Genomic DNA, 27,770 nt, shown 5'->3' with positions numbered 1-27,770 from the left:
ATGGTTAGAGTAGTAAGAAAAGAACAAGACATGCTTTGTATGTATTATGACAAAACTGTATGAGTCAAAACTGAAGGAGGTGTCAAAAGTACAAAATTCAGAAGATAGAATTGGAAGTTCTGGAGGCTGCAGATGTGGGTAGCTTAGAAAATGAGTAGAAAGATGCCCCCTCACCTCATATCAGGGAGATATCCTCTTCATTGCAATTACATGTTATTAGTCCAGAATACAAATGATAGTTTATTATTTCCATTGCTTCTATCTTGAGAACTTGATCACAATTTCATTACATTCGGTCCACAAAATTATATGGCATCTCCACACAAGTTCCTGTCAACTAGAAATAAGTGAGGGAAAGCCAGAGGCTATGCAAGGCAGAGCAGCATGAAAGAAGAGACGTGGTACAAAAGAAAAGCCTGGTGCATCATATCTTGGAAACGGATTGTATTTATCCAGGCCCACCTTAGCCTCCTTTACATTCACTACCAGCCTAGTGCATCATACATGCTATTCCTGTGGATCACTTGTCTACAGAATTGAAATGCAAGTCAATATAGTTTATATTGTAAAAGATTGCTGATTGTGACTCCATGTATGAGGCATATTCCACTTTCATGGTGAAGGTAGAACTGTGCCTTTTTTATCATCCATATTCTATCTCAAAAGTGAAAGTCAGTTGGCTTCATAGTAATACATAAGCAGACATTTTATATAATCAGTTGGTTAAAGAACAAAGACTAGTAAAACTTATTTGAAAAGATAAGACTGAATGACAGAAGGAGAATGGGGTTCTCTCATATACGTGTATGCATTCACATATGTGTATATTTATAGATAGATATGTGAATGCACAATGTAGATATATGAAAATTACTGCAAAGATACTGTGACAAACTGCTATCCAAAATTCCCAGTTGCTGACAAGACAAAATGAAAGAATCTATATTGGCAGGAAAAGGAAGGCTAGAATAAAGGAAATGAATGAGAAATTGTGGAGGATCTTAAAAACGATGTCAGTTAGAGGTTGCATAAAGCAGCACATATCTCACCAATGGAAAGGAAACTGCCGTTCTGAAATGTAAAGTGTGTTTGCTCCCTCTAACTGGAATTTAGTTAGGCCTTTTTTATTTTTATCTTATATATTCTCACATTTAAAAAATTCTGCACAATACTGTCTAGAGGTGATAATTGTGCAGCATTTAATTTTGTTTATATATTTACATACAAAATTGAACTACTCACAAGATTGCTTTATGTCTTATGGAGATCAGATGCAAGTGCTCAGACATGATATTCCAACATATTTCAATTACAAGTTCATTCTCAGTCCTTATTAATACATAAATTATGTGTGTGTAATAGAAAGATTATTTTAAGGGCCATATATATGGAAACTTGCTCTTCACTAGGTATGCAGTCATAAAGCAAGTGTTATTTGTTTCAAAGTGAAACAGAATGTGTGTCACAAGAAAACGCTGTGGGGAAATGAAGCAAAAGTACTATTTTAGATCAGCACTGACTATGGAAGGCCAAGTAATATTCTGTCTATGTAAGTGCTTCTCAAGAAGAGCCTCCAAAGAAGCCTGGGGCGTTCTCCCTTGCCCAAGGCATGCCAGACACACATTCATATGGGAATGCTTGGGTCTAATCCTGATCTCAAGGGCATGAATTCACCAACCTCATTTGTTTAAAGTGAACTGCTCTTATTATACAGGAAGGAGGGTAAATTAAAATCTACTACACAAGTACAGAACAGGGCTTGATATTTTCCATCTGCATAATTTAAGACAATTCAAACAACATGAGAGACAGTAATCACCCTAGGTGTTATAGTTAAGTACATTAAATGAAGTGACAGAGACCTCCCAGGCCGAAAATTTGGGTTATTTTCTTGCTGTTGACTATCCTGAGTTCTCCAATTGTCAACCCAGAAATCTTCTTGCACAACAGCAGGATTCATTATATAGTAGGAAAATTGTTTTCAGAATTCAGATCAACCAAGTTGGATTAGTTCAAGGCCACGTCAACTTCTGTCCTTTCCACAAAGAGTTTTGGAATCACAAAAGGAGCTTCTGTTGCAAAGATCATAGCACAGTAATGGGGTGGTAAATGCAATCTATTATGTTAGAATCTAGAGTTAGGGCATTACAGAACATTTGATCCCTGCGCAGAATACATTTGCTGCCAATACAACTTCTCAGAGAAGTTAAACAAAACCTTATCAATCTACAAAAAGATGCATTAGCCCAGCCACTTGCGTCTATGCACTACTTGGCAGCTTAAAAAGGAAGTCCAGTGACCACTCGTGCTGGACAATAGGAGTGGCAAATGACAAGAGTGTTGTGATGAACCACTAATCCAAGATAAAAAAATGTGCAGGTTCCTTCATTGCTTTTCCTACTGCGTATAAAGAGACAGTCTGTGATTCCAGCTGTTCTGTGTGAAAGTTGTTTGCTTCTTCCTTGATGAATCCTTCTGTAAACTCTGGGGCAATGCTAAGTCAAGGTACCATGTATTGTCCAAACTTGGCCATCCTCCGCTTCTACCAAAGAACTAGAGCAAGTGCATTTAAAAAGTGATTAAAGCATTGGCGCTACTGACAACACAAAAAACACGCCCCACCCCCCAAACTCCCCCTTCTGATCAGGGTGGCTGTCTGGCTCCAGGACTATGATGCTGTCTTGGGACCGTAAAGATGGGCAGATCCACTCAAAACCTGAAAAATAAGTTCCTGAGGAGCCACCCTCTCCATATGGCCCTATTGTCAAGTAAGAGTGCAGTCAGATACATGGGGCCTGCATTTAAAGGTGTGTATCTTCCTCAAACGCATCTCCTTCTTCACCTGGCCGCTTATCAATGAGAACATCCCAACTTTCGGGTCCATTCACAGCTCCCCCGCCATTCACACTTGGTTTCTTTTCTTGCATTTCTGATTGGCTGTCACTGGCTACATCCAAGGTGGGATTGTCATGGCAGCCATTCTCAACAAAGCGCAGCTCCTCACCATGGGACTGGAAAAGAAGTATAAGAGGGACAGAAAGCATTTTGTATTTAAAAATCTGATATACAAGAACGATAACCTGGTAAACATCCCACCAGCCATTATCAATGCCAGAAAGAATATATATTCAAGCCATATGCTACCAATGGGCTCACCATATTTTTCATCTTGGGTAGGCGCCTTTGCCAGCAGTTGTAAATCAATCCCATGATAATGATGATGACACAGATTGAGCCAATGATTACCAGCACCACAAAGAGTTTCCCATAATCACTGTGGGTCTGACTGGGACGCGACTGGCAACCAGACGTAGTGGTATAGTTCTGGATTCCAATCTAAAAATAAATAATTACAGAAACTCAATGCAATCTATATATTTGAAAAACAAACAAGAGGTTGCTACCTGAGAATCATACACTCACACACACAAATAATTCATATGCATGCATTTTTTAAAAGCAGGCTGAACATCTGCAGGAAAACAGCATGCAATATCTGAAATGTCACTGATCTATTCTTTAGGTAGGTAGATAGTATTATTTCGGCTGTATTGCCACAGAAGCCTAAATCCACCTGTAATAGACCTCCTCAGTTAATGAGAATTTAATTTTGTATTAAGTGTGTTTCTTTGATTAAAGAGGTCTATTGTAATTAGAACTAACAATCAGGCATAGGCCATTTATTTATTTATTTATTTGCCCCATTTATACCCCGCCTTTCTCACCCCAGAGGGGACTCAAAGCAGCTTACACATGCCACAATTCGATGCCCCAAAACATCCATCCTTCAGTATTTTCTTCAAAAACTGTTCTTTGGGGGACTGCATTTTTGTTAATGATACCCTGACAGCAAGGACACCCTGAAATGGGGAAATTTCAGTTGATGCAAACATCATCATTGCAAATATTGAAGCAAAGATGAGAGCTTAATGTGTGCTATGAATTTTAAAAAGGTCCCCCACAAGCAGTATCTGCAAAAGTCTGCAACTGATGTTGGTGTGTCCAGGAAAGAAAGTAATTTATTTGGTTTTCTGGGTTCTTCAGGAAGGGCATGAAGTATCTTAAGAGATTATAATAATACATTTTTAAAAGCTAACCAAGTGAGGAAAACAGTCACAACTAATGAAAATTGACATTTGATGATGCATCAGTTATCAGACAGGGAAGAAGGCATTTCTACTGTGAAATTGCTGTGCCATCAGTTTGCCTGTTCTGGGCTCAGAGCCCAGTCTTGGGTTAATAGTCAAGGTGGTGAATTTTAATTGCACTTCCCCCTACGTGATTGAACAAGATCTTACTTCAGCTAAACTCCTCCGCATGTCACCCAATGCCAGAAGGACATCATTCGTTGGAACAACCCCTAGGAAATTGAAAAGAAATAGAACAATTAGACCCGAATGCTTTTTAGAAATTTTATGTTCATACGTGGTGAAATACTTTGTCAGGATTAAAACCATATTCACTGTATAACATAGTGGTGCAACACACTCCTTTCATTATGGAACATCAGGTCTGCTTTAGAATCCAAAAAGCAGAAAATTACATCTGTGAAGGACACCAGAAGAGCAAGGAATTAGGAAATGTACAAGATTTTCTGCCCCAAACTAGTTCTCCTTCATGTCAAATATGAGCTATGTTCAAATGTAACTAGAACTCAAATTGCTGAGAACTGCATTTTACGCTTCACAAACCAAATGCTAATTGAAATGCAATGACCCTCCACTTACTTCTGAACATGTGCTGGCTTAGTAGTTCCCCTAACAAATTAAGAGTGGAAAACAAACTTTATACTTTGACTTCAGGCCTAGATAGGGAAATGACAAAACAAAAATTTGGCTTCAAACCCAATGGGAAATGTTTGCTTCCTCACCAGTTACTGATTGGTTTACCTGCTTTTCCTAGCAGAAAAGACCAAGCAGGAACAAACCAAATCATTGTTCCTGCTTGGTTTTTTCCACTAAGAAAAACTGGTAAACCAATCAGTAACTGGTGAGGAAGTAAACATTTCCCATTGGGTTTGAAGCCAAATTTTTGTTTTGTCATTTCCCTATCTAGGCCTGAAACCAAAGTATAAAGTTGAAAGAAGTACAAACTTTGCATTTCCACAAAAACTTACCGTGTTCTCCAGCCAAGGTCATGAGCAGGTGTTTGTCATTCTCATTGGGTTTGCTGAGGGAGATCAACCATTGGCCCTGCAGTCCATTTTCATACGTTGAGAAAGCGTCTTCTACCAGAGCCAACAACTGGAGGCCCCTCTCCACGCGGAACTCCTCCTGGAAAAAAAGACATTTATCACTCTCTAAAATAGAGGCCAATGGATACAATGAATATACAACTCTTAACTGAAATGCACATTTGTAGAAAAAGGTTAGTTGATGTAGGCTATGAGGAAGAGATGTCCAAAGAGGCAAATCTTCTGGAGGGCAAGAGTGAGCACCCATGGCACTTTGGAAATTAATATCTCAATTCCCATCTTGTCCCTGAAAATCTGCTGTTCAAAACCTTTTTTCTTACAGTCCATTAGTACTTCCTCTACAGGGAGTGTCTCCATCCCAGTTGCTGCCATTTTCAAACTTCAGGTTCATCTACTACAACAGATGATATCAATTTCACAGTCCTAATTTCACAAAGGCTCAAGTTATTCCTATTTAGAATAGACCTGCTGAACCCATGGAACTCATGTAAATCTTGATTGATCTCATTTTCATTCATTCAGTGGCACTAGTCCCTCTACACTGCCCTATAACTGTATTATATGAGTTCACATTGAACATGTAATGCTGATTTGACTGCATAGATGGGCCCGGAGACTAATAACTTTGCCTTTATTTACTGTATTTTCATATAATCTGCTAGTATAGTACAAGGCTTCTAAACAAAGTAGTACTTAGAATCACCCAAAAACAACGCTTTTACACTGCCCCCACCACCATCACCACCACCATGCCACCTGATGTATCCTGACACCTCAGTTTTTATGTTCTAGTATGGGATCAGGGAATCTCACCATGTGAAGATATCACCTGGCACCCTTTTAGTGTATTATATTAGGAAGCCATGGTGGCTCAATGGGTTAAACCCTTATTCTGGCTGAACTGCTGACCGGAGGGCTGGGTTGCTGACGTGAAGGCTGCCGGGTCAAATCCACGACATGGGGTGACTCCCATCTGTCAGCTCTAGCTTGCGGGGACATGAGAGAAGCCTCCCAGCTAACCCATTCGGGCATCTCCTGCACAACGTTTCTGTAGATGGCTAATTCTCTCACACCGGAAGCAAGTTGCTTCTGACACGATAAAAAAAAGTGTACTATAATGGCATAGGTCAGACTTGATGCTTTTGCCATTCAAACTTTTTTTGGATCACTATAAATGTCTGGATTTTGTTCTGACCACACAATGACCAAATCCCTTCCTCCCTGCAAAAGCAGTCTTGTAAGCAGTCCCTTACTCAACACAGTCATATACAGTAGAGTCTCACTTATCCAATGTTCTGGATTATCCAACACATTTTTGTAGTCAGTTTTCAATATATCGTGATATTTTGGTGCTAAATTCGTAAATACAGCAATTGCTACATAGCATTACTGAGTATTGAACTACTTTTTCTGTCAAATTTGTTGTATAACATGATGTTTTGGTGCTTAATTTGTAAAATCATAACCTAATTTGATGTTTACTAGGCTTTTCCTTAATCCCTCATTATCCAATATGTTTGCTTATCCAACATTCTGCCGGCCCGTTTATGTTGGATAAGTGAGACTCTACTGTACTTGTTTGTGTGTGTGTGTGGTGATCAGCAGGAAAGAGTCCAGGTATTTTCTTGCAGCTGGATGCACTACAAGGATGTCATCTACAGGGACCTCCCAAAGGCCACTGGAGATCCATAGCCTTGCCATGCAACATAATTGAATGTATTTCCACTGGTTTCTACCATCACCACAAAAAAATGATCATATTTTGGGAGTTGAGCTGCTCACAAGGTTAACTTTTGGTGATAGCATTGGGAGACTTAAAGTACATCTACATTGTAGAATGAATGCAAGTTGACGCTACTTTAACTCCCATTACTCAGTGCTGGGAAATCATGGGAGCTGTAGTTTTACAAGTCTATTCTGCTCAAGAGTGCCAGTGCTTCACCAAACTACAATTATCAGGATTCTGTAACATTGGACTTTGGCAATTCAAGGTATGCCAAGCAGTATTAATTCAACAGTACTGATGCTCCCTTGGCTACAGAAACGTATCTATGGTGCATGGATTATTTATTTATTTATTTATTTATTTATTTATTTATTTGCAGTATTTATATTCCACCCTTCTCACCCCGAAGGGGACTCAGGGCGGATCACATTGCACACATAAAGGCAAACATTCAATGCCATAACATAGAACAGAGACAGAGACAAGATGCAGGCACGGGCTGGCCTCGAACTCATGACCTCTTGGTCAGAGTGATTTGTTGCAGCTGGCTGCTAACCAGCCTGCACCACAGCCCGGCCTGGATCTCAGCCTTTGGTACTTTTTGCCCATCCAGAGAACAGTCAGGAGGGATAAAGTGTTAGAAAGTTCATCTTCACTGTAGAATTAATGCAATTCGATACCACTTTAACTGCCGTGGCCAATATTATGGTATCATGGTAGCTGTTGTTCAAATTGTTCTTGTGCAGAGTACAAATCCCATGTTTTCAGAATAGAGTGACACGGCAGTCAAAGTGGTATAAAACTGGCTTAATTCTACAGTGTAGGTCAGGTATGGGCTAATTTTGGCTCTCCAGGTGTTTTGGACTTCAACTTCCACAATTCCCTACAGCCTACCGGTTGTTAGGAATTGTAAGAGTTGAAGTCCAAAACACCCGGAGGGCCGAAGTTAGCCCATGCTTGGTGTAGATGCACCCAACGTGAATCTGCATTTAGCTAGAAGTTACCTGGGTCCTGCTTACATCCCCACTCAGGAAGGAAAAGGCACACATAATAACAAATGGCTTTTTCAAAGGGTCAAGAAGAGCCTCAGAGGTTCAAACTTGCAGGTGAAAGAGAGGCGGCCCCATTCAGTGACACCCTTTGGCTAGCTTCCCCCTACTTTTCCCTTTCTCTCCTTGTTCGGTTGCCGTGCCAACCTAAAGGCCACCCAGATGATTACTCTGTGTTCGCACTGCCGGTTGTTATGGCAACGCCAAGCACTCAAGGCAGGCAGCGGCCTAATGAGGAGAGGCGAGGAGGAGCCCGTCCTGAGTCACAAAGGCCTCTCCACACCTGTCTTCTCCAGGCAAAGGTTAAGGCAGTTGCAAGAAGAGCAACCCGGCAGAAAGCATGATGATTAACACTTAAGGCCACGTCAGGGCATGGTCCCTGGGCCGGTTAGGTCCACCATTCCACTGCAATGCATTAGGACTTCTTCTTAATTGCCATCGAGTGGGCTTCAAGATATGACAACCCAATGAACGAGAGACCTGCAAGACATCCAGTTATTAACAGCCCTATTACGAGTTTGCAAACTCAGGGTCGTGACTTCCTCGCTTCAATCGCTTTTCCTGCCGCCTTCCATTTTGCCTCATCCTAATGAATCATGCCGTTCTATATGACCAACCGCATGAAGCCAAACCCCTTCAAAATGTCTATAGCTTAGCACAAGCATGGGCAAACTTGGGCCCTCCAGGCGTTTTGGACTTCAACTCCCATAATTCCTAATAGTCTCAGGTGAAAGCAAACAAGGATGGAGGCATGCAAGAGATAGGTTGTAGCTGGGTTGTACTGGATATAAGGCGCTAGCTTGGAGAATGATCTTTGGGACAAAAGTATTTGTCTTACTTTGGTTGTGGATGTTGCTGGTCCCCCCCCCCCCCCCCCCCGCCCAAGGTTTGTGGATTTTCAGTATCCTGATCTGTCTCCTGAACTCTTGGAATCTCTGGACTGGCCATTGACTACCGTATAGACTCTTGATCCTTAAAGAGTTTATTCATTAAACTCTTGGTGTTTGACTATTGGACTGGGCCTTTTTTGACTATGGTGTCTTCTTGTACCTGCATCAGCGTTTGCTATCAGTTTAGTTTTGATTCTGTGGCTGAGTGCTATCTTGTTTTATATTGGGACTTTGAAAACAGCCAGACAGTAAGTGTTGCTTTAATTAAACAGTTTATAACACAAGTAAGGTGTTTGTTTTGGTTCACTTCTGCCTGCGTACCAGCAGAGCTCGGGCATCGTGACACTGAGGCTGTTAGGAATTGTGGGAGTTGAAGTCCAAAACACTTGGAGGGCCCAAGTTTGCCCATGCCATAATAATAATACCTTTGTATTTATTACCCACCTCTTTTTGCAGCTTGAGGTGAGGCACAACAAAATTAAAATATATAATCATCATAAAATATGTTCAGTAAAATGCAAATATTTAAAGCATATTTCTATAAAATACCTGGGACAAAGAGTAAAGCAATGAGAAACATGCCATCTCACAGAAAATAGTTTTTCCCCGCACAAGGGTTATGTAGGAAGAGGGGGGGAAATATACATATTGAGGAATATATAGAGTAATTTTATTGTCGTTGTGCATTGTACAGCTAAATAAATGCCTTTCCCAGCACATACCGCAATAACAAAACACCCATTCCTCTACACTCCAACCACCACCACATAGCCCCAATGCAACATTGATGCAGAACCATGGAGTTACAGCTCTAGGATAAAAGCTCTCTCTCAGTCTGTTTGTCTTCGTCTTTGTCACCCTATACTAGTGTCTGCCAGATGGTAATAATTCAAAAAAGAATATGCTGGGTGAGATGGATCCCCAAGAATGCTCTGAACTTTCTTAAGGGTGTGGGACCTATAAAGTTCTTCCAAAGAGAGGAAAGGGCAACCAATGATTCTCTGTGCAGTAAAGGTGAACCTTTTGGACTGCCTTCCTATCTGCCACCAAACCATGAGCAGATGAAGTAGGTTAGGACACACACTATAGCACAATGGTAGAAAGTCACCAATAGTTTTTCATTTAGTTGCTGGTTCCTTAGAAGTCTCAAATAGTATAATCTCTGCTGGGCCCTCTTAACCAATGCTGGTGTATGGTTGCATCAGGACATATCCTCCTTAACAATGACACCCAGGAATCTAAAACTGGACACCTGTTCCACTTGGTCCCCATTTATGACCAAGGGCTGGATTTCTGGTCTGTTCTTTTTTTAGTCCACTATAAACTCCTTGGTCTTATTGATGTTAAGAACCAGATTATTATTCCTATACCCCGAGAACAGCCAATCCATCTCATCCCGATAGGCAGACTCATCCCTTTCAGAGATAAGCCCCACCATGGTTGTATCATCCACGAATTTGGTAATAATATTGTTATGATGGATGGGGGTGCAATCATATGTGTACAAAGTATAAAACAGAGGACTCAAGCCCTGTGGCATCCCAGTATTGAGAGTGAGAGCTGAAGAAGCATGAATAGCTAATGTAACCCTCTGGGAACATCCAGAAAAGAAGCCCATAATCCAAGAACAGGCTGAATATGACAATCCAAGATCCATAAATTTAGGTAGTCTATGTGGGAGGACTGTGTTAAATGCAGAACTAAAGTCTGCAAAAAGCATCCTCAAGTGGTTTATACATTGTTACAGGTGGGTCTGAGCAGTGTGGAGCGTGATGGCTATGACATCCTCTGTCGATATGTTAGCTCTATATGGAAGGAGCCCCCAGATAGCGTAGTGGACTAAGTGACTTGAAGGTTGGGTTGCTGACCTGAAAGCTGCCAGGTCCGAATCCCACCTGGGGAGAGTGTGGATGAGCTCCCTCTATCAGCTCCAGCTCCATGCGGGGACATGAGAGAAGCCTCCCACAAGGATGGTAAAAACATCAAAACATCCGGGCGTCCCCTGGGCAACGTCCTTGCAGACGGCCAATTCTCTCACTCCAGAAGCAACTCCGGTTGCTCCTGACACGGAAAAAAAAAAAAGCTCTATATGGAAACTTATATTTTTCCAATGTATGTGGAAGGCAAGAAATGATATTCTTGCAGACCATTTTTAAGGCATTTCATGGTGATGGAAGTGAGTACCTCTGATCTCTAATCCTGCAAATTACCATATATATATTCTATCATTTTGTGTGTGTGTGTGTGTGTGTGTGTGTGTGTGTGTGTGTGTGTATATATATATATATATATATATATATATATATATATATATATATATCTTAATATGTATAATGTTCCTCTTATTTTGAGGATGTCCAGGCTTCTGAATTCCACAAAAGATGTATATTTTACTAGACACAAATGTTTGACTCTTATTCAAATGTATGTATACATGTGTGATTAAAATACCTAATCAGTCCTTCTTGCAGCCCCATGAAACTAAATCTTTTCATAGCTGAAATCTCACCGTTTAACATTGGAATAGGGCTGAGAGCTTTATGATACATATAGAAATTAAGTGACACTGTGCAGCTGGGAAATTAATGGAAATTGAGCAGTGATGCTAATTAGCATGAAATTACTATCACTAGCACCACAGAACAATTAAATAGCTATAGTCCATTCATAAAGAAACACTGAAAGAATATTTTAAATGCTATCTGATTTCTCTTACAAAATAGGATTGGCACTCTCTCATATAACTGAGTGCTGTAAGAAAGGATGCATCTACACTGTCAAATTAATGTGGTTTGACACCACTTTAACAGTATAGATGCACCCAAAGTGTTTCAGTGTGGAGCCATCAACCTCAGAATCTTAGTCACACAAACCTGTCTTCATATTATAAATTGTACATATATATTGAGAAGTAACCTCAATAGTCTTCTAGTGTGGTCCATTGTCAATTATCCAAATCCCTGGTGTGTCATTTAATTCTTTCTCTAACACCACATTTTCATAAGAGTCAAATTCAAACATTCTATCTCTAACATAATATTTATATATCCTTCTGGATTATTGAAGTCTGGACATAAAACAAGATTGGAACAATGATTACCAATACAGGGGATCAGTTATTGTAGCCAACACTATTATTGTTGGCATGACATTTTATCCAATAACTTGTTTTGTTTCTGTATCTTTTAAAAAATCCTCTTTCTGATTCCTGTGTTTAAAGGAAGTATATTAGTCATACGCTGTACTATTATACTGGTTTGTAATAGAAGTTGTAGCACAGACTAAGGGGACCCCATTTGCTACAGTTTAAGAAGCAATGACACAGACAAATAAACTTGATGTCGAAGCCTCTTCTAACAAGTAACAACACCACCAAAAATATCCTCATTACAGTTTTTTTCCTAGTTTTATTAATGTTGCAAATCTTGTGACCCTCTCAGGCATGCTTATGCTTCCTTCAGTCAGTGATGCTTTTCTACATAAAGATTAGGATGCAGAGTATCTAGCTCAGGCATGGGCAAACTTTTTTGCCTTGGGGCCACATTGTTGGCCCAACCAAGAGGGCCGGGCCAGGAGGGGGGCACCTGGGTATGCATTGAATGGGATGGGCACAGGAGGGAGAGGGCCTGTGAAAGGGCGGGGCCAGGAGGGGTGAGGCAGAGCCCAGGTCATTTTCACATTGTCCTCCTGGCATAAGGATGGGGCGAGCAGTCCCATCCTTATGCCAGGAGAAAAACGAGACATGCGACATCTGCCCCGATTCTCCCCCCTGATCTTCGGGCTGACCTCTTGGCATTATGCCAGGAGAAGGGCATGACAGGTGATGGCTGAGAGCTCTCTGGAGGTCTCTCAGCTGCTGCGTGACTTCCTCATGCCGTCCTCTCAACATAAGGACAGGACTACCCGCCCTATCCTTATGACAGGAGCAGAGCAAGACATGTGGTGGTTAAGTGTGCTCAGCGGGCTCTCATCTGCTGCATGCCTTCCTCCCCTGTCCTTTCTGCATAAGGATGTGGCGGGCCATCATATCCTTATGCTGAGAGGACAGAGAAAATGAGGAGGGCCTGAGGTAAGCACACAGGGGCCCGCATCGGGCCCCGAGCCTTAGTTAGCTGGTTACTACTATGAATGATGTGCCAGGGGATATATCACAACATCTACAGAAAAGTTAGTTTAGGCAAAACTAGAGTCAGTAGATGTCTAACATGGTGTAGTGCAGTGGTTCTCAGCCTGTGGGTCCCCAGGTGTTTTGGCCTACAACTCCCAGAAATCCCAGTCAGTTTACCAGCTGTTAGGTTTTCTTGGAGTTGAAGGCCAAAACATCTGGGGAGCCACCTGTTGAGAACCACTTGTGTAGTGGCTGAACACTGAGTTTGAATCCTTATTCAGTCATGGAAACCCACTAGGTGACCTTGGGCAAGTCACATTCTCTCAATCTCAGAGGACGGCAAAAATAATCCCTGTCTGAACAAATCCTGCCAAGAAAACCCTATGATAGTTTTGCTTATAGTCACTGTAATTTTGAAATGACCTGAAAGCAAACAACAGTGTTGATATATCCAAGTACTTCTCTGCAATGATGAGAAAAAGAACAAACCTTTAAGAACTGAAGATAAGCAGAATGCTGTATGCAAACAGTAGCACACAGCTATATTTTGTGTGGTACCAGATTACAGCATCCGTGCATACTTCTAGTGTTTAAACATAATGAAACACAGCTGGAAAAACAAAGCATGTCAAAAGAGGAAAGCAGGCTTTAGGCAAGAGAGCTGGAGATAAAGGATGGATGCTCTTTTTAAACCATGAACCATGTCCACTACAAAATTTTGAAGGATTTCCCCACTACTAATTTAAAAAGATGTTGTTGCAATTATTTTATCTAAATATCTAATGAACAGATTTCATCTAAAGTTGCTGTGAATCTTAAACAGAAAAGGGATTTTGGATTATCAATTAATTGCAGCTTTGCAGGATTGCTGGAAGAGTAATGGATTAGCAGAATGTCTCTAGTTAACAGTCACTAAATAGTAAATAAGATAAAGGGGCAGCAAAAAGAACACAATGAAGATTTAATGGCAGCAGGCTGGTGCTCTGAATTGGAAAATGTATCCTTGTATTTTCAGCAATGTTTAAGGATGAATTGAATACACAATCTGTTTCCAATGTGGCTAAGTTAGAACGCATTTTGTCTGATAGTTCTGTATTATTTTAAATAAATGGCTTGATGAAGCTTTGTGCGCTAATTACTGCAACCAGTGAAGTATACAAAGAGTAAATGGAATGAGATATTTCTCCTTCTAATGGCTGCAGATATTTGACATCTGTCAACACAAAGTGTATTAATGTGTTCCACAAATCTTCGTTCTTCTAAAGCACATCAGTCCCTCATAGTGGGGAAAAAAGGGTGAAAAATCTTCTACCGCAGATGGTAAACAGAGCTCACCTATCTTATCTCTTTCTACACCTAGAATTTGCAACTGGGCCTGCATTTCCCAAAAATTCTTCTCTTGCAGTTCAGATCATTCTCCTGCAGCTGCTAACTAGCAAGCCCAGAGGATCTATTGGTTTCTTTTAGTCAATAATGAAAGCTGTTTTGTTGCCAATGCTTTATTTATTTTGAATGTAGCTATTATGATTTTTCTTCAGTAAGATATATTGTAGTTATTTTTGCTGTCATGAACTCCTTTGAGTAAATTGTTTATAGAAAGGCAGTATAGTATGACCCATATATCCACAGTAGATATGTTCCTAGATGTACTGTCCAAATGTGAAACCGCAAATAATAGTGTAACTTATTGAAGTGAATTACTTCTAGCAGAAGCATACTATAGGGTTGACCTAGAAAATGCCTAGAGAGAAATGCCTTTCTGTAGCATTTCTAGGTTTTCCAGTGAGACTTTACAATCAACTTCCAGCAAAAACTTACATAGAATCATACTGGAGGACTACAAAATGCCTAGAAAAAGCATTTTAACTAAAATAGTTGGAACTGGTTCCATTGTGACAGATTCATTCAAGGCACAAAGTTGAGGTAGAAGGCTTCACCACAATATTTCCTCCACAAGGCTTTTTGAAGTGGGCTTCAGCTAAGTCCATGCAGGTCACAAAGCAAGGTATTTAATAAAGCACCAGGCAGGGCCAAAATACACATTCTTTCCTGCCTTTCCCTATTGATCAATGGAGGGAACCACAACAGATTAAAATACAACACATGGCAGCTGTTTAAAATAAACAAACCACTTAAAAGCACATCAGTTAAAAGAGCATCAAAAACCATGAAGTCTAAAGTTACTCCAGTCATGGCTATCAAATATCGTTTGTGGCAGCATCAGAGTATTATTTTACATTCCTCAGTATGGCATCACTGTGATTACCTAGAAAGTCAAGCCACAAGGTTGTTTCTCATACTGTATCACGTTTAAAGTCATGAACACAGCATCTCAAGTCTCAACTATGTGTCTATTTTGGAGAGTGTTGTCGAGAGTGTATTTTGGAGAGATTTTATTATTCAATTGTTTCACAGAAATCCGAAAAACACAAGGTGCACACATCAGTTTCTGAGACAAAGCATCTAATCCAGATAGACTTTCAAAATCCTGAATTATATATTCCTAGAGAGACGTATTTGCAAGTTCTTTGTGAATAGATCCCACTCTGCTCCAATAACATTTGGATATGAACAGGAGCAATCATAGCAGAGTTACCTGGAAAAAGGTCACATTGAGTTTAATGACACTTACTTTCAAATAAATATACACAATGTCCCTTTATAATCTTACAGTGATTTTAGTATAACTTCGTTGTTATCATGTTGTTTGGCTACTGGAAAGAGGTGGATTGCTTTGAATACTGCAACCAACCCCCCCCCCCCCTTGATTTATCTCTATGAGAAAGGAAAGCAGCATTTTATTTAAAAAGGAGGAGCAATCTACTCACACAGTCAATGTTGTCTGACATGTTCAGGATTATGTAGTTTTTGCCTGCCAGATTACTCCAGTCCTTACAGGTCACCTGCAAAAACAACATTATGGTTTAGCTTGAAGTGATATGGGACAGCTTTTCTGAACATAAAAGCCTTTTTATCATGAGTCAGATCACAGAATTTTAGCACCTTATTCTCAATATTGTACTCTCACTGATAGCATTTTTCTGAAATCTCCTTCTGAAACTATGAAGAGAATAAAACATGGAACTTTAACTACTATGGCTCCCTTTTACAGAATCCTAGAATTTGTAGCTTAATAGGGTACCTTAGTAATCTATATCTCAAGTACAGCATTGACTGTGAATTGTCACAGCATGTCCTCTGTGCAATGTTTTGAATGCACATAGTCAAGCATACTGCACTGTGTCAATTAGTCAAATACGTACACACGAAAGAAACATTGAATATGATGGAAAACTAATCTTTAAGTTGACCCCAAAATGCAAGGAGAGTGATCTCTGGGAATTGCAAAAGCTTGGTTCTCCTCCCAGTGCCTTACTGGGGCACAAAATACTGTCAAGCATGGCAATATATGATTATTTAGCTTTAATTATACCTAAAGTATTGAATGTATAATCTGTAGTGTGTTCTATAATGGTCTAACCGCTTTATTATGTTTAATTGTTATTTTTTAATCATGTCTACTTCTTTTATCCCAATCTGCCTTGTATGTTTTATACGTTGTTAGCCACTTTGAATCCCCGATGAGAGAGAAAAATGGGATATAAATTAATAAATAATAAAAATAATACTAATCCTAAACTCATAAGAGTTCCATATATATGAAAAACTGAAGAATAACATCAACATTTACAAAAATGCTCTAGGCTATTCCAATAATACACCCAAACCAAAGGACGGATTTTTATAAGGTGACACTAGTCCAACTTTCCATATGAACACAAGACAGCCTCGAACATGGTATTCCCATTCTGATAACCCTGAGGTACTCACTATGATCAACAATACATTCAACTATCTGCAGTAAAGCTAAAGCAATGGGGACCATACACCCCAAATTAAGTGCTTTGTTGAGAGGAAAAAAACAGTATCATACTCCAAGTTAATAACCAACAAATGTGGAAATTAGTATACAATTCCAAATGATTGGTGTGGGGTCTCTTCCAGTAGATATACTGTCACTTGTATTCCAGCTTTGTTTGGGCTCACAACACTACCTACTAATTGTCATTATATCCATAGCTGTTCAAGTATTTATAAATAAGAAACTGAATCTGGCCACCCAAAGCCAAGATTTAGAAGATCCCAAATCATGTACCAAATCATGGTTTAAGTATGTTTTACGATTGTTGGTTTTTACTACATTTTGTATTATATGTGGCTTTTAATTTTGCCATTGTGTAAGACCGCTCTGGGTCCCCCTGGGGGAGAAGGGTGATATATAAAATAAATAAATAAATAAATCTCTAGTGGATTATCTTCTGTAGTTGTTATTTCATGGTGTCTGAGAAAGTCCAGAACAGATAGATGGACATGAATATATGGGACATATTCTACAACCACAAACCTAGAGATATATAGAACACACATTTAACATTGCAGTACCTTAAGCACTAACCAATTTCTTGCAATGTGGGAGCCATGTTCAGCACAGCATGTTTTAAAAGATTTCATTGTTTACTTTGATACTAAGCTGCCCATAATTTAGCACATTTTTATTTGTGTTTTTCCACAAAATAAATATAGACTGCCATAAATAAGCATTTACTGTTTTGCACCTATGGATCTAAGTATTATATTTATGGTATGTCTGTTAAGAATAAGGACCTCTTATGTGGAGTTCCAGAAGCCGGGAGATGGCGAAACTGTGGGGTAATGATCTGCTTAATCCCCTTACCATCCTGGGTTGTGAGCTGCCATCCTACAACTGTCCCTGGCTTCCCCGCTGTCCCAGGCTTCCGTCCATGCTGTCCCCAGCTTCTTCTATGAGAAGTCGGGCAGTCACCCAACTCCTTAGGGCTCTATGCACTGCCAGCATGCTGCCAGCATGAAGCCCAATGGAGCCCTGCCGGAAGTAGCCCTGCATGGGCTCTGGTGGTCTCTATTCCATGCCAGCAGCATGCAGAGATGGGGAAAAACACCAATTTGATGAGATTGTAAGAAAATAATTTCTTATTTATAAAATTAAGGAGCAATTCACACTTGAACCAGCAGGTGCATCTTACACCAAAAGAAGCATAACATATTTATTTTCTTAATCTGATGCCTTTTCTTGCTTTTGAAAACCCAGACCAGGAGAGCTTATAATGATAAATGCACATGAGTCACAAATGCACAGGAATGGAATCGTTACCTGTGCCAGACTCCAAGGCACCCCCGTGGACAGCACAGCCATGCGGGCATCTCCAGTTCGTGGTGCAAAGCTTCGTTCTGATGTTGCAGTTGCTGTGACCGGCGATTCTGTCATATTCTGACTAGGAGTAGGGGTAGGTGCTGGCTCATCAGTCCAGTCCCAGAAATCCACTGAAGAGCTGGGGTTTGATGGGCTGCTAAAAGTCCTGGAAACAGTTTCAGAAACTTTGGTGCCATCTTCATGGGATCTTGTTATTAGAAGATCATCCTCTGTCTGCTTCTTTGTCTCCTCCACTTCTGTAGTCTCAACAGCTACTGTCCAGGCAGTTGAATCAGCATGTCCCATTCCTGCTCCTGCTGTGGGCTTCAGATTGTCTTCATTTGTGGTGGTTTCCACTTCTCTTACATCAGTGGGCATTGTAGCTGTTGTTATGGTCTTCATATGTTCTCCTCCTGTTGTAGCTATTGGATTTTCTGAAGTTACTTTGGAAGTGACTTCTGGGACAAGCTGGGTTCCTTTTGGAGTGGCTGGCAAAATGGAGGACAGAGGCAAGACACTGGGGCCCATGCTGCTCCCTGGGTCAAAGTCTGAGGGAGCATGTTCAGGAACAGAGTCTTCTTCTGGCTTGTCTGCAGCTATCTCAGTCACAGGAACTGTTGTGCTGGTTGTGGTGGGAAGAAGAACCAAGTGTGATGAATCCTGCTCAGGTGTTTCAGAAGAACTGGATTTGGGTATTTGGCTGCTCTGGGATACTTCTTTTGACTGGTTTATGGGAAGCAGCCCTTCCTCTTCCTCAAGAGCACTGGTGGAAGGCACTTCAGAGCCAGGCTCAATGGAATCGAATGACTGGTGGAAAGTGGGCACTTCCTGAGGGTCTTTGACTTGTGTCCCATTTCCTTTAGGCAAAGCCTTCTGGGAGGCAAGGGGGAAACTGTAATCTAGGAGAAAAAAAGAAAGCAGAAACAATGTTATGAATAATCCAGAAAACTAGGGAAACAGAGACTTGTCTCCGAGTTCTTCTTCTACATCTGTCTCTCGGATATGTTATGCAAATGTCTATTTAGCCAAAAAGTATTTTAATTAATCTACCACTTTATTCATCTCACATTTTCCCAAAGTCCCCAAAGACTACCAGTTTTAATTCCTGATTCATTTCAGAGACAGCTCTATTTTTCTTTGGCTTTCTTTAATTCCTCATGAAATACCATTTTTCCTTCACAAGCTGATTAAAAGGATATATCTCCATGTGGTATATATGCTCAAATTTCAATCATCCACATTAGGCATAACCTTCCCCTCTTCTTAACACTTTCTACTTCATCTTCCTACTTTGGACATAGGAAAAATATTGCTTTAATAAAGCATGATATACACCAATCACCATCATTTAACAATTGATTTATTACTGTCACTCATATCCAACTAGCTAAATAGAGCATATACATAATCAGTGATAGAAAAACTTTTTAATGCATCATTCCATGCAAGACCATTGCTCCCTGTTACCCTCTATGCTATTTTGGTGGTTTTATTTTCTAAGTTATTTTGCATATTATATTGTCCTAAAATCATAAGAAGCTTTTTAAAAGATAGGCTCCTGTCCCCACCCCTTCTTTGAATCTTGGGGTATTCTCAGTCTGGTATCCACCAGATGCCTTGGATGCTTACTACCATTAGCTCCAGATAGCATGGAGTGCTGGGAATTATAATCCAAAACATTAGGGACTAAGTTGTTGTAAGCCACTAATACTACATGTTCTAGTTGGATGTTTTAAAGCATGAGTTGGCTTTTAAGATAGGGCCTAGCTAGCATAAGTGATCTTAATAGATTATGGGATATACAGCACAAAAACATCCAGAAGGTCAAAATTGCTCCACCTTTACTTAAAGGCTTACTCCTCGTGGCCTGTAAAGCATTTCTGGGCCACTGGCATTGTATTGTATTGCATTCAATCAGCATATCCAATACCTTGTGAGCTAGCACTGTTGACCATTTATACATTAGAAGCAAGGAGTACCAGCTGGTACTGGTTTGCCAACCTACACAAACCACACCAACATATACCAATATTTTTCTCACCAGCACTATCCATATTACAACTTTATTAAACTAAAGTTATATACTTCAAATGGAGATGGCTGCAGTGCTGATTGATATGCTTCAAATTTAAAAGCTCTAAATAGTTATATAACTGTGAAACTCATTCCTTCAACAGGTTCACCGGACGAAGAGCAAAGCATTTGAGCTAACTTTTGGTGGTCAATAATTAAGCCGATAGGAGCAGCTATGGACCTGCTTGCCCAATCCAGTGAAATTAACATGGATGAGAGCGAGACTGCAAAACTACTGCTCAAGAGAGACAAGTGGCGGGCTCAGTTTTCCAGCAATAGTAGGTCAGCAGCACTATCATAAATCATTTGACCTTGGTTAGGTGCACATTTTGTTGGACTGGTGCCATGAGAGATAACACCAGAGAAAGAGAAATTTAGAATTTTTTGATATTAATGTGTCACTTCACTGAATGCAGGCTTCCCAAGAAAAAAGACACACAATTTGAGCTAATATCAAAATACAAATATCTGTGAACCGTGTTCATATGGAGATCGTTATAGATACCTCAAAAAGATATTTCTTATCTCTTGGGTCCTTTCCCATTACACAGTTACAGTACTATAATTCCACTTTAAGAGTCATGGCTGCATTCTATGGAATCCTGGGGTTTGTAATTTGGGGAGGCACTAGAGCTCTCCAGCAGAGAATTCCAAATGTCCTTCCCTAAATTGCAAATCCCAGAATTCCAAAGGATGTACACCCATGGCAATTAATGTGGAATCACAGCACAATGCCTTGCATTTAGATACTACTTGGTGTCTCAAGTGTCTGGTATTTTTTCCCCAGGACATAGGTTTCCCACTTCTTGCACTTAACAGCAGAGCACCTGCACTATTTTATTCATGAATTAGGATTAAGCAGATGCAGTGTGGCCTTCCAGATGCTGTTGGACCACACCTCCAGCAACCCTGCCCCTCTGCACAACCAATGGTAAGGAATGCTGGAGGTTGTACCTTAGCATCATCATTGTCAACTTTTAGTGATGACTGATTACTTTTATCTTCATTTTTGTGGTGTTCACACACCATAATTCTTTTTACCACAGCCACATCATGGATCTGTTCAGGACACATTCTTAACATTTAAGTTTATTCCTCTAAACAATCAGGCACATGTACAAGCCTGATGCCTTTTCCATGAGCATCTTGCCAGTCTTTGTTCAAATGATTTACTAAACTCTAGATCCAAATCCTAACCGAAACAATAATGGCGAGAGAACACTGATGAGATTTGTGCTGTAACTCTATCCTGTAAGGTGACACATGCTCATGAATTCTACATAAACTCTGGTTACCTACTCTTCTGTGGTCAGAGTGGTGCCTGGTTTCAGGTTTATTGGAATGGCAAATGGAATAAAGAAGTGCCATCTGACACCAATGGGAGAAAAGCCCTGTGCACGGGAATTAAAAGGTAACATCTTAAAATACAAATCCAAGGTAGTTTACAGTCAGCCCTCCACATTTGCTGTGGCTAGGGACAAAGGTAGAAAAGTGGAAAAATGTGAAAAAGCCTACTTTTATTACCTGAGGTGACATCTCTCCATAAATGTCTATATCTGTCAGAAGTTAACCATATAGTTGCACTAGAGCACTTACAGATTCCTACAGAAAACAGATTAATGTGGTGGGTTCACTGGGCTGACCATCCTTTGTTGTTCAGCTGCTTCATCATTCAGTTTTCCTATTACATTTTTACCTGCTCACTTGGCCTCTTTTATCTGCATTGCCACTGATAGCATCACATTTCTTCTTTGGGTGAATGGTATGTTAAAACAAATATGCAAAATACAGCTAATGTTCAATTAACAAGAAAGAAACTTCTTTTACCAAGTCTCTCCTCTCCAATCCAACTTTCTCTTTGTACTTTGTCTATTTAGAAGGGGTTTTTTTAGCAGCACTGGTATTAGGAAGCTTATGGGGAGGGGAGAATGGAAAAACAAACTTGTGATGTTGGGGTGCAGAAAGCATGTCTGTAGGGAACAATGCGATAAAGCTTGAAGGAGCAGAATTCTAATCAAGGTGATGCAGGTGTAGTCACCTTTGCCTTCTTACAACAGGCAAGGTGAACAGCAGCTGCCTTTGAATCCCTTACTGAGCATGCGTGGACAGTAAAACAGAAAAAAAGGAGACAGCAGTTAAGCCTCACCAGCTTCCCTAGAACATTTTTTAAAAGCACAACAGATCTATAGGTTTGATCACCAAAACAGGATTTTTTAAATGAAGGGTGAGAAAAGTAAGAAAAGCTCACTCCTAGATATATATTTTTTTCTTGGACCGTGTTCTGCCCAGCTCCGCTCTTGAGGAATATTTGCTTCAATCTAGCAAGACTCTTTCTCGTGTTTTGTCCCATCTATTCTATCAGCAAGAAATAGAGAGACTGCCTACACAGGAATGCCAATGTGACGGTTTTTCCCAGTTACCCACATTTATCTACCTATATTAGGCTTAAATAAAACTCAACCTGTAATTGTAAAAGGTAGGATCAGCATGTTACTTGTAATCACACAATCTGGCTATAATGGATCCATCTAATTAAATTGAGGGAAATCAAATTAACTAGCAATTGAATTACTGTTAAGTAGAAGTCATCTTATAATAAACTAGGCTTCTCCATCAAGAGGACACCCATTTCTATTATGCCTTCAAGAGACGTTGCCAGCCAAAATAATGTAAGAACCATTTTGTCTACAGTTAATGTTTTGATTGTGGGCCAATACATTTTGGCATTAACACTTTATGGAGAAAAGAGGATTTAAGGCAATATCATATATGACATACTCTTTACATATAAATAATCTCAACATAGAGGCACAATTTTACAGTGGCATCTGTATAGTGTAACACATGCCTTCATTTCTTTAGTAAAATACTAGATAGGAAATCACACGATATTGTTCATTCATATGCTTATAGAAAAATACTGAATTGATGCAAATAGCAGTTATGTGTCTTTGTCTTCAGCAATTTGCATGAGCAGGGAAAGCCATATTTAAAGTTGTCTTGGGAAGGGTCAAGAGGACAGTATTAAGGAAACCGAATGCAATTACCAAAAATGAAATTTAGCCATAATGTTACTACTCCTGCCCTAATCTTATAGTACAGGACTTCTGATAGCCAGTGAGTGGTTAGCACCTCTTTTTAGTGTTTCTCTGAAAGAAAACATTGACATAATAAAGCAGGTGTACCCAAAGGAACCATAACATTTGGTCACCAAAGAGCTTTCACCTAGAAAAAGCACTGCGGTTCATGCTGGCATTAAAAGGTCTCACAAACACATAACACCAAATCAACTGAAGAAATACCACTAGCAGCGCCAGGCAAGGAGCTGTTCATCTCTAAACCTCTTAGGTTTTGTCTTTAAAAGGTGCTTAATTTTATAAATGCTGGGCTGAAGATAAGCTTAAAAGAAGTAAATTTGTGGTCAGTCTGTGCACAGAAAACAGATGTTTTCAGTAGTAGCTAGAAGTAAAGGAATATTGTGGGCAACTGTGTCATAGTGCCCATTCTTCTAATTTTAGTGTGGACACACATGCATTCGTGTTTAATATACAAAATGAAGACAGCATAACCATATGCACATTTATATGCATGAGTGTATTTCTTAGGAAGTAAGAACAGAGCAAGTAGGCATATCCCTCTGTCACTTCCACTTTATTTGTACAGTTATCAAAAAGAATAGGCTTGATCTTCTATCATTGCTCCTTGAAAGACTCCTCTATTACAGTCTCAGTTCTTCTGTGTATACATATCCATATTATAGCCAAGTGTAAGCCAGAAACTGCTGACAGCTCTCATGTCAATGGGACAATGAATCCACTCTTAATTCAGGCGTTGAAGGAACTATCCAATGTACTAACTAGTCCAACAGGGTTCAGCATATTGGATAGCTCCTTTTAAGTCTGAATTAAAACATGAATGGATTTGCTGCCCTCTTGATATGATAGCTGCCAATTCCGACTGATGTATGCAAAAATTCATTCTTTAATCTAAGACAATTCTCACACTGGGCAAAAATGCTATTTTTATATATAATAAGACCTTGATTTTGCATTGCTCCTCCCAGATTCACCTACTTGTTAACTCAGCATTCAATAATGGATTCATTGGGTTAACTCTGGCTGATGGTGACAAGAGCATATGGGCCTTGCTTTAAGACAAGAGTATCAATGTGATGGAGGTGTTTCTACCAAGGGAAGAAAACTAAGGTTCGTCCATATCTAAGTCACTAAGAAAATATGAAAGCAATTAGAAGACAAGGACTAGACTGGACAGCAAGTTCACTCATTCGTTTATATCCTGTCTTTTCCTCAATATAACAAATATAGTTAAAAGGACTTCCAAACATCTTTTTCCTGCATGGTAGGGGGTTGGACTAGATGGCTCATGTGGTCTCTTCCAACTCAATTATCCTATGATTCTAACTGAAAGCATATTTTTAAAATGCAATTAAACAATCTGTAGAGTTAAAACCATGAAAAGACAAAAGGTAAAAATCAGCAAGCCAGCTACACCAATAAAAACCCACTGCCAGTCAGTTCTTCAAAGCCTGTCAGGCTGGATCTACACTGTCAAATAATGCAGTTTCAGAATGAGGTTTAACTGCATTGGACTGGATTATATGAGTCTACAATGTCACATAATCCAACTCAATGCAGTTAAACTGCATTCTGAAACTGCGTTATTAGGCAGCCTCAGAACAGGAAAATGTTCCCTTGCTGATGGAATGACGGCAAGGATGGAGTCATGTTGGTCTTCCCACTGGGGGACTTCTAGTGGAGATACCAAGAAGGCCTTCTCCCATATTCCCACCAAACATGCCTGGGAAGATGGTGGGACCAAGACAATGGCTTCTCTAAACATCCTAGAAATCAAACAGTCATATTCAGAGACAGGGATGTTTATGGAGCATAAACTGTGAAAGACTTTCTTATCTATGCTCCATATATAAGAAAGTCTTCAGATTGGGGAAGATGGATTATCAGGTTTTTCTATTCAGTAATGTAATTGTGTATGCCCTCATCCCATTTGGACTGAGATACAAAATGGATCACAATAATTTAAAAAAAACTTCTCTTCTTAGAGAAGACGTCATAGTTGGAATTTTTTACTTTTACTTTACTTCCTCCCTATACTAAAGAATATATATAAAAATACTCCCCCCCCCTCTATGTCTTTGATGATATAATAGATTCATGTGTAGAACTATTTAACTAACATGTCTCTGTAACTCACATACTATATTCTGTGATGTTTCCCATCTTTTTCTTTTTTAACCATTTTAATTGTTTCGTTGAGTTCTTTTTTCTCTCTCTTTTGAAAACAAAATTTAAAAAACTGATTTGCATAATAATAATAATTTAAAGATACAATTTTAAATCCAGAGCATCTAAATACTAAAATAGAATTAAACACACAAATTAATTAAAATCAATTAAAACATTTAAAATGGTTAAAATACTATACAGTGCCCTCCTGGCTCACCCTTTACAATTTAATTCTGTAAAAGCCTGCTTTATTAAGTCTTACAAATCCAAGTGCCTTAGATTTTATCTCTCAATCTGGAGTAATGTACATGTCCTGTTATCAAGCCAAACTGAAAACATAATACCTGTGATGTATAACATTTTCAATTTGTAGTACTATAATAGTTTAACCATCTTCTTTTTACTACTGTACGTCTCACAGAACTGGATGTTGTGGAGTGACAATTTCTTTCATATTCTCAGTTTACAGTCTGAGCCTTTTATCAGTGATGATTGCAAATCATGCTCTTTGAAACTGCAGAAAAGCATAAAGTTGGTACATAAACACCATTGTGGAGTGGTTCAAAACAAAAAAAAATGAGTAAATCAGGGAGCAAATTTAGTCATGTAGATGTGATCAAGGAAGTATACCAGTACCGAGTTAAGGACAACATCGTCTAGACCAGTGGTTCTCAACCTGTGGGTCCCCAGATGTTTTGGCCTTCAACTTCCAGAAATCCTAACATCTGGTAAACTGGTTGGGATTTCTGGGAGTTGTAGGCCAAAACACCTGGGGACCCACAGGCTGAGAACCACTCCTCTAGACCAAGCTCTGAAGAAACAGAAATGTTGCATCTGTATCATGTAATGATACTGAATAAATGGGCATATGGAAAAAAATCTAATCTTCGACAAAGAAAGGTGCACTAAAGATTGGGGAATATATGGCTCTGCAAATGTTTGATTCTAGTTTTCATCAGCCTTAGCGAGTATAGCCAATGGTGAGGGATAGCAGGAGGTTCAGATAAATATCAAATGTAGGATCCATGATGCATGGATTTATATAAGTGGACATGGTGAGAATATATATAATATCTTGTGTTTTTATGCTATTGTGTGCTTTCAAGTCATACCTGACTTATGGTGACCCTATCACACAATTTTCTTGGCAGGTTTTGTTCAGAGGAAGGCAAAGGCAAACCTCTCTCATCAAATTTGGCCTTTCCATATTTCTTCCTGTCTGTGTATGCATGTGCCTTCAAGTCATCTGTTGACTTATGATGACCCCATTAATTTCACAGAGTTTTCTTAGAAAAAGAATATGCAAGGGTACAAGGTTCCTTCCTTGACAGTTCCTTCTTCTGCAATTTATTTTATAGGTAAAGGTAAAGGTTTCCCCTGACGTTAAGTCTAGTCATGTCTGACTCTGGGGATTGGTGATTATCTCCATTTCTAAGACGAAGAGCCAGCGTTGTCCGTAGACACCTCCAAGGTCAAGTGGCCAGCATGACTGCATGGAGTGCCGTTACCTTCCCGCCGGAGCGGTACCTATTGATCTACTCACATTTGCATGTTTTCAAACTGCTAGGTTGGCAGAAGCTGGAGCTAACAGCGGGAGCTCACTCCGCTCCTGGGATTTGAACCTGGGACCTTTCAGTCTGCAAGTTCAAATCTATTTTATAGCACCTAGTATTTGTTGGAGACCTCCAATCCAAGTAATAATCAGGGCCAACTCTGATTAGTTTCCTGGATCAAGTGGAATCTGGTGTCTTTAGGGTATTTAGACTTAGCTTCTACATTGCTACTAATATGCATATATTTTAGGATACTGAAAGACTTGCAATTTTTTGCAAGATTGTCAGCAAATATGAGAAATAAGTAACCCCATCAAAAGCTTGACTGAGCAATTCTAAGCACATTAGAGTTAGATAATCCCCTCCCATTTGTGTAACATGCTTAAGCTTAGAGTATATAAAAGGCTGAGAACACATGCAGCATGCATACATACCAATGAGTCTGTATCATTAAAAGCATACAAGAATATTCTTAAATCAGATAGTGGAAGAGACTCATTTATCCCCAAACCCCATTCCATTTTCTAAGATGCATTAGGTTGGATGTAGATTTCGGGATGTGAAACTGGGCTAGTGGAAGTGGATATCTTTCCTCAAAGCTCTTTCAGTTGTCTGAAAACACTACACTAGGCCCGGGCTGTGGCGCAGGCTGGTGAGCAGCCAGCTGCAGCCAGCTGCAACAA

General features: G+C 39.7%; 1 protein-coding gene across 1 annotated transcript in view; it reads right to left on the bottom strand.

Annotated features, from left to right (window-relative positions):
- Positions 1–227: 227 nt before the first annotated feature.
- The window catches only part of podxl2 (podocalyxin like 2), a 69,243-nt gene continuing 41,700 nt past the window's right edge, over positions 228–27,770 (bottom strand). The window contains exons 3-8 of the mRNA XM_008105296.3: positions 18,159–19,096; positions 15,796–15,870; positions 5,117–5,273; positions 4,299–4,360; positions 3,157–3,336; positions 228–3,011 (exon numbers count right to left, since the gene is read on the bottom strand). Of these exons, the coding sequence (XP_008103503.2) occupies positions 2,802–3,011; positions 3,157–3,336; positions 4,299–4,360; positions 5,117–5,273; positions 15,796–15,870; positions 18,159–19,096 (1,622 nt within the window). The 3' untranslated portion in view covers positions 228–2,801. The remainder of the gene's footprint in view (positions 3,012–3,156; positions 3,337–4,298; positions 4,361–5,116; positions 5,274–15,795; positions 15,871–18,158; positions 19,097–27,770) is intronic.

This window comes from Anolis carolinensis, chromosome 2, assembly GCF_035594765.1.
Source record: "Anolis carolinensis isolate JA03-04 chromosome 2, rAnoCar3.1.pri, whole genome shotgun sequence".
Classification (NCBI taxonomy): domain Eukaryota; kingdom Metazoa; phylum Chordata; class Lepidosauria; order Squamata; family Dactyloidae; genus Anolis; species Anolis carolinensis.
The sequence above is the reverse complement of the archived record's forward strand: the minus strand, read 5'-3'. Positions and strand labels throughout refer to the sequence as shown.